The 8,032-nt window shown below is 45.9% G+C and overlaps 1 protein-coding gene across 1 annotated transcript; it reads right to left on the reverse strand.

Moving 5' to 3' along the window:
• Nucleotides 1-3,014: 3,014 nt before the first annotated feature.
• LOC121552452 (pseudouridylate synthase 7 homolog-like protein) lies at nucleotides 3,015-7,622 on the reverse strand. The gene is given in 11 exon segments (XM_045216630.1): nucleotides 3,015-3,476; nucleotides 3,727-3,780; nucleotides 3,982-4,111; nucleotides 4,262-4,424; nucleotides 4,604-4,685; nucleotides 4,792-4,820; nucleotides 4,823-4,889; nucleotides 5,220-5,418; nucleotides 5,775-5,934; nucleotides 6,305-7,235; nucleotides 7,325-7,622. Coding segments are annotated over 10 exon segments (2,262 nt in total). The 5' UTR covers nucleotides 7,221-7,235; nucleotides 7,325-7,622.
• Nucleotides 7,623-8,032: the final 410 nt, after the last annotated feature.

Genomic DNA, 8,032 nt, shown 5'->3' on the forward strand with positions numbered 1-8,032 from the left:
AACATCACCACCACCACCACCTCCACCACCACCACCACCTCCACCACCACCATCATCACTACCACTACCACCACCACAATCACCACTACCACCATCATCACCATCACCACCACCACCACCCCCACCACCATCACCATCACCATCACCACCACCATCATCACTACCACCACTACCACCACCACAAACACCACCCCCACCACCACCCCCCACCACCACCCCACCACCATCACCACCATCATTACTACCACCACCATCATCACTACCACCACTACCACCACCACCCCACCATCATCACCACCACCATCATTACTACCACCACCATCATCACTACCACCACCACCACCACCCCACCATCATCACAACCACCACCACCACCATCATTACTACCACCACCATCCCCACCACCACCCCTACCACCATCACCACCACCACCACCATCACCACCACCACCACCATCATCACCACCACCACCATCATCACTACCACCACCACCATCATCACCACCACCACCACCATCATCACTACCACCACTACCACCACCACCACCACCACCACCCCCACCACCACCACCCCCATCACCACCACCATCACCACCACCACCACCATCATCACTACCACCACCACCACCATCATCACCACCACCACCATCATCACCACCATCACCATCATCACCACCTCACCACCACCACCACCACCATACCACCACCACCACCACCACCATCATCACCACCACCATCACCACCACCACCACCATCATCACTACCACCACCACCACCATCATCACCACCACCATCATCACCACCATCACCATCATCACTACCACCACCACCACCACCACCACCACCCCATCACCTTTCCTCTCCTCTTTTTAGCGTCTTCCCTTCTCTGGGATGGAGCTAGGTGAAAGTTGTCACGTTAAAGGAAGAAGTGGGTTAACATTAAACACGGACGGCTGAGATTCAGTGTGTGTGTGTGTGTGTGTGTGTGTGTGTGTGTGTGTGTGTTTGTGTGTGTTATTCAGCCAGTCATCTGCATAGAGGGATCATACCAGACCAGAGCTGATTCTGACTGAGCTGTGGAGTCAAAGTAGTCCAGACACTCCAGGGTTAACACCAAGCACAATCAGCTGGCCTGAGAGTCACTGTGTGGGACAATATTCAGCCATCCGTGTCTATCTGCATAGAGAGACCATAGTAGGACAGGCGCACAAGCACACACACATAAGCACACACACACACACACACATCACTGCTATGGTGGTGAAGTCAAAGTAGTTCAAAGACACTCCCGGGCAATTCAGGCCCATATTTTAGGTTAAGTGATGCTATTAAGTATGTGAAGAACAGGGCTGGGGCTGACATAACATCCACTGGTTAAAACACATTAAAGTTGATGAGATGGAAGTGTCTGAGGCCCAGGGATGTAGGCTACATGCTCTCTGAGGGCTGTTGAGTTCAGGCTAGTTAGTGGGAGATTCACATCTCACTGCTAAGCAGGACACAGACAGACACAGAACCATCCCAGGTCAGACTTCAAACCCCAGTCAAGACTGCTTGATGGTTGACCTCTAAAACCATGTAGTTACTTTGAAATGGCTCTCCAGTTCTACTAACCTATAGGGAGGGGGAGATATGATGATGTGTACCACCATGCTCTCAACATGTGATAGCTATTAAGACGCCATAACCCATCATGTAGCCTTACGTCACCCTGTCATATGGTCAACGTTTGAAGATCATCCAAAACAACACATTCCACATCCGTCTATTCCCTCCAAGGCCTTGAATTGCAACATATCAGAGGTATTGAAATATAAGTAGATTCCATTGTTCAGGGGAAAAGTCACTAGTACAGAAAATATTCAGAAGCCACATTTCATTTGAGATTTCCTCAGGAAGAGTTAATACTGTCTGATGTACACGCCTTCTGTTTTGGCACTAAGACCCTCTTCCCAAACCCTACAGGCAAGGACTTCACCAAACGGTGCTTAGGGCTGAGTCTCGACTACAAGTCAGAACCCACAACCCCAAACTCATGCATACCACACTCACTCTCGAACAGTAATGTTTTCACATCACTAGCAGTAACAGAGGCTAAAAATGGAAGTGAGGAATCCAATAAAATTATTAATGACAGGAATTTGATATGGTCCTGCCTTTAAAAAAAAAATCTAGTCTGAAATCTATAAATTACCCACAGGAGAAAAGCTGCATCCCAAATGGCACCCTATTCCCTTTATAGTGCACTACTTTGGACCAGAGCCCTGACACTTTAAAGGGAGTAGGGAGTTATTTGAGATGCTGCCAAGCTGTCTGAACTTTATTCAGATTTCAGAGGGACACCCAGAGGCTGGAGCATGGTGAGGGGGAGAGGAATATTACATATATATTGGGTTTATGCTTCATTACATTTCATATTAGTTCCCTTGAATATTCCCCCAGCTGTGGTTGCAATATTTTTTTAAATGAAAGTTTAGCATAGAAATGACTTGTTGGGTATGGACAGGCATAGACTTAGGATGAATCAGTTTATGAGAATTGTTAATGACAAGTGAACCTGTTCTATCAGATAAAATTATCATTATCCTACGATAGCTTGGCAAGAGTTTGTCCAGTACTGGCATCTAAAGAGAGACAGACTAGTGTTAACATGTTTTACTCAGTTACTGTACCTTCAAGTAGGTTTTAATTCACTTGTTCATCTGATAAACAACTCATGAGGTGCCATCCCCCTCTAGTGGCAATGCTGTGCAAGCGGAGGATCTTCTACGTTCACACAACTCAATTCACTTCATCATTCAATGTGATTCTACCTCCAATCCACTGTGAAGAATTAACAAAGCATTTTTTTATTAACGACATGACTGCCACATCAGGCAACGAATCGGCAAACTGATCACAATACTGTGGCAGTATCCTACATGTACACAAGAGGCCATACTGTGTACACAACACAATACTAATTACAATACTGTACACACAGTAGTACATACAGAATCTGAGACTAACTCCAGTCTAAGGGTCACATTTCATGACCTCTCTGAGGCAGACGGTGGCGTAGCAGGAAGAGTCCAGGTCAAAGTTCAACGTCAAGCTGGGTGTGTCTGTGTCGGGGTACTGCACCGCTGACTTCCCCTCTCCATTCCCCTGCACGCTCTCCCCTCCTTTCTGCCTCTCCAGACCTGCAGGCCTGGTTGTGTCTGCGCCAGGGTGCTGTGGTACCGCTCCACTAGCCTGTGGGGACTTTCCATTACTCTCCTGTTGCCTCTCCCCAGCTCTCTGGCCCTGCTCCAGCCTATAGGTGAGGTTACGTGGGATGGCCAGTAGGGGGCGGTAGCAGCCAGGGAGGTTCAGTTTGAGAGGAGTGACTCTGAAACGACAGCTCTGTAGTCCGTCCCTCGCCAGTCTCTCCTGGTACCATCCCCCTACAGGGTTCTCTGGGTACTTCACACTGCTGCCAAGCATGGGAAGAACCACCTGATGGAAGAACACAGCAGAAGTTAACAATTAATTCAATAGAATAATATTACATTTGATTTGTGTAGTGCTTTGTTTTGTGGATGTAGGTTTCACAGGGCTTGGTATTTAAACTTGGCGACATACTCAGACAACACACCCATGTTTGCTTGTAGATTAATAGTTAGAATGGTACAAGGTACTGTAGAACAGGGGCGTGGACAGGTGTGTGTGTGTGTGTGTGTCTCTCTCTGTGTGTGTGTGTACATACCTGTCCTAGTGAGTAGACTTCCTCCTCCTCCTCTGCAGCCGTAACAACATGAATCTGGGAGAGTAGAGAGGGCAAAGGTCCATCTCAGTACCATCTTTATGACTGGTTCAATCTCAGTGAGAGAGTATCACTGGGTGTCATACTCAACGACAGAGCCTAGTGGCTAACTCTCTAGCTCCGATTGAAAATGATTTTCACAAGTGACTTTGACTCTTTATTTGACTCTGTTATTAAGTCACCCTGTAACTGAACTACCTGAGGTAAGCTGGGTTCTCCCATCTCTATCCCCTCCTCTCCCCTCTGCTTCCAGACCAGATCTCCCTGCCTGGCCCTGTGGCCCAGCGTGGTCAGCCTGTGTGCAGCCGCCTCGTTCAGACCCGGCTGAAATCAAATCAATCTTTATTGATATAGTATACTTCAAACAAATTGAGTGAAGAGGAAGAAGGAAATGAAAATGAAAGATATAACCATAAAGAATGAATAAGGATTCAGAAGAATTAATTAACCAATAAAACAGATGATATAAATTCCCCACCTACAGTACGCGTGGGGGTAGAAGACCCTCATCCCATGGGGCAGGCTGAGCCAGGCACGAGTACAGCCCTCTGGGCCCGTCCCATAGCGATGTAGGGCCCTCAGCATCAGCCTCTCTCTGGCTTTGGACATGGGCATCAGAGACAGGGCCTCCTTAGCATTATCTGAGGAGATGAGGGAGGAGAGGGGTGGAGGAACAGGGTTAGAATGGAGCAGGGTAGAGTAGAATAGCGTAGAGTAGAAAATAAAATAAATGTATTGTTCATCTGAAAAGGTTGGGTCCATAAAAACAGAGAACATGGTAAACAGGAAATGATGACTAGTGTAAACAGGAATTTCTCACCAGTCTGGAGGAAGTGTCTCTTGGCAACGCTCTGAGGGTCATCACCCTCTTCTGGTGTGAAGAACAGATGGACAGCTGCCACCTGAGACACATGAAACACAACCCACACCACAAGTCAGACAGAACAAATATAAAACACTGACATCCACTGTTTCAGTTTCTTGTAATATAGAACACAGAAGATGTACCATTTCCTCTTTGAGCAGGGCCAGTCCGCGCTGTCAGATTGAACACTCTGTCCAGTCCCAAACCTCTGAGGTCCATAGTAGTTCACAAACCCCCTGACCTGAAAGGATTGACATGTAATATCTACTCACTACAGATCAGAGAACGACACTCCTCCATTACTCACAGTGCAGTGGAAATGACTATCAAATGACTATCAAAGTGCACCGAGCAATCTACATTTGTATCCAAATTTGGGTCTGGGGGCCAACAGGGTCTGGTGTGCATGCTTTCGATTCAGCCAATCATGCTCTTGGTGATTAGGTTGATTAGTTAAATTGAGTGTTTCAGTGCTGGGCTGGACAAAACCCTGCACACCTGTATCTCTCCAGGACCAGGGTTGAATGGAGACCACAGAATAAAAAAGGTTCCATCTCTAGGAGTGTCTCACCTTGACGTTCTCCACAGCCTCCTGCACCAGTGAGTCCAGCTCCATCAGTGTGTCATGACCCTGGTGTGGTCTGAGATCCCGTACCACCAGGTCAAAGTGGTTCCCCTGGAGTCTACCCAGATGAAGAGGCTCAGGGACGGAGCGGACGGAGGAGAGGACCATCCCCCTCTTCTCAAACTCACTGGCCTTCTCTCTCAGCCTGACAACACACATCCCTCCCATCAGCACTAGTCTGACCGGTCCCCATAATGAGGACAGGATATGCATCAGTGGACAGTGAACTCACTGGGCTAGCATTTTAGAAATGCATGAATGTGGTGGTGTTGGATGAGTTGAGTTTTCCCCCAATAGAATGTAGCACTTTGTGAATATCCATCATCATCATCATCATTATCATCAAACCATAGCCAAGGATAGCCTGGTGGTCCAGTCTGTTAGTGCTTTAGTCAACTCTCTGTTTGTTGTCTAGGGGAGTTGGCCACAGCGCATAGGCTAAGCCAAGGACGTTGAATGGAAACAGCAACACATTCTATCTAACAACTGTACTGTATCTACCGTTGTGGTGAGATCTTCTTGACCACCATGGACTGGTAGGTGACGGCCCTCTTGTCCTTGATGCCAGCGTAGGTGAAGTCAGAGAGCAGCACCCCCAGGACAGCTGCCATGTAGCTGGTAGCCTCCAGAGTCTCCAGGTTCTCCTTCCTCAGAGTGAACGCTGCAGGGGGAGGAAACCCATGCCAATATTATCCACACTAACTTCCTAGAATACATGCCCAACACATTGCTTAATTCTAAGTAGTATACAAGTATGGCCATGGGAATAGAGTGTTATGAGTGGGATGAGGTTGGCCTTGGACATTGATTTAAGGTCAGTTTTGTGGTGTCCATGTTCAGGTAAATCAAAGGATACGTTTATTTGTCACGTACACAGTTTAAAGCAGGTATAAACAGTGCAGCGAAATGCTTACTTGTAATGCTTACTTGAGCTAATAACATTCTTCTTGCTGTACATACAGTATCATAAGAGCAAAACATATCAAGTAGGAGAGAAACGTAGTCCATGAAGTTTTCTATGGAGCTCTCACCTGTATAGACCTCTTCCCCTTTACTATCATCAGCCATCCTCTTCCTGGGTTTCCCTTTTCCTCTCAACCTCACCGTAATGGCTGTAGTCTTCTGCTGCTGGTCACTGAAGCTCTTGGTCTCCACCAGTTTACCAAACCGTCTACTTAGGAAGTGGTGCACTGCCGTCCTGTGCTCCTTACTGTCGTCACCCCTGAACGTGTACACAGAGTTAGGCATCTTGGTGTCGATGAACCTGAAAAAGTCTTCGGCCTCCTCCTCTGAGACCAAACCTGACAGAAGCTTAAAGTCAGGGTCCTCCTTAACCCTGATCTCTGATTGGTTGGTTACTGTCAACAGGAAGGGGAAGTTGTGTCGGACAGCGCGGTGGACGTTAGCTCTTTGGTGTTTGTCTGGGAATGAACCCAGGGATAACTCTTGATTGGCCATCTTCTTCTCACTGCCATTGGATGATTCTTGGTTGGCCAACTTCTTCTCAACGCCATCATTGGGACTTGATGACGCCTCTCTCAATAAAGCAGTGAACTGCTCTAGCTCTTCACAGACAGACTGACCCAGTATCAAGCTCAGGTCAAAACAGTCTTGGCTGGGGGTGGATGTGATGTCACCATTCTGACCCGGTCCAGGTTCTGAATCCACATCCTTTACAACCGGAGTACATTTCTCTTCTTTTAGGTTGTGTTGATGTTTTGGGCTAATAATATTTTTCTTTCTTTCAGACTTGGCACCTGGGCATGCCTCAATAATGTTGGATGATTGAGGAACATCAGATACACTGGGTTTAGTGACCATCTGGCCATGGATGTCTATCTCTGTGACTATAAAGTCTCTGGTGGAGTTCTTGATGGTTCCATAGAACCCTTCATGTTCTGAGATGTAGCACTCAGGGACACTCGGTGCCTCCTCCTTCATAGTCATGGTAGATAGACTGTCCTATTGTAAATAAAGGGATAAAACGATATTATGTAAAATCAATGAATTGATCATCAGAAGCCATGTATTAAGCCAGAGAACGGTCTTACCAGTTATGCAATGTGTCGAGTGAAGTGCCAGTGCTACAAATGTTTCATTTGCTAAATGAATCAATGTCACACTGTAACATTGTAGCTATAGCTAGCTAGCTAACACGGATAGGATACATTACTGTTTACCAAGCTCAACCAACAGCGGAAAACATAGTATTTAAGCAATTTGTCATTTCACTTATATCATCTAATTATAAATTAATGTAATAATAAATCGTATATCCTAAAGCGACAAAGTTCTACCAAGAAATGTCTCATAAACAAACACATGTGTAACTGTAACACGAGATTGTAGTTTTTCTGCATCATGTCATGTGACGACAAGTTCTTAAAGGGAAAGTGCTCTTTTTTTTTGTCGCAATCAGTACTGTTCTGCTCTTCTGATGACAAATCACCTGTTAATAATTATATTGTACAGTATAGAAATATAAATCATGAGTAAATCATTAGTACGTTTTGACAAACAATTTGCATTTAAAAGGTCATTTCTGATTTGCTGAACTGTATGAATAGGCTACTGAATTTAAATTATGTGGATCACGGAAAATAATGTTCTGAGATAACTGGAAAGAAATGATCATTAATTAAGGTCTACATTATTACAAAGGTTTATTAGAGATTAGGCATGTAGCAGGGATGCGTCTAATTTGTAAAATCTGACATCAGCTGATCTGCAGCCAAGCAACATTACTTATTCATTGTAAT

The sequence above is a fragment of the Coregonus clupeaformis genome, unplaced genomic scaffold, assembly GCF_020615455.1.
Source record: "Coregonus clupeaformis isolate EN_2021a unplaced genomic scaffold, ASM2061545v1 scaf0759, whole genome shotgun sequence".
In the NCBI taxonomy this organism is placed as follows: domain Eukaryota; kingdom Metazoa; phylum Chordata; class Actinopteri; order Salmoniformes; family Salmonidae; genus Coregonus; species Coregonus clupeaformis.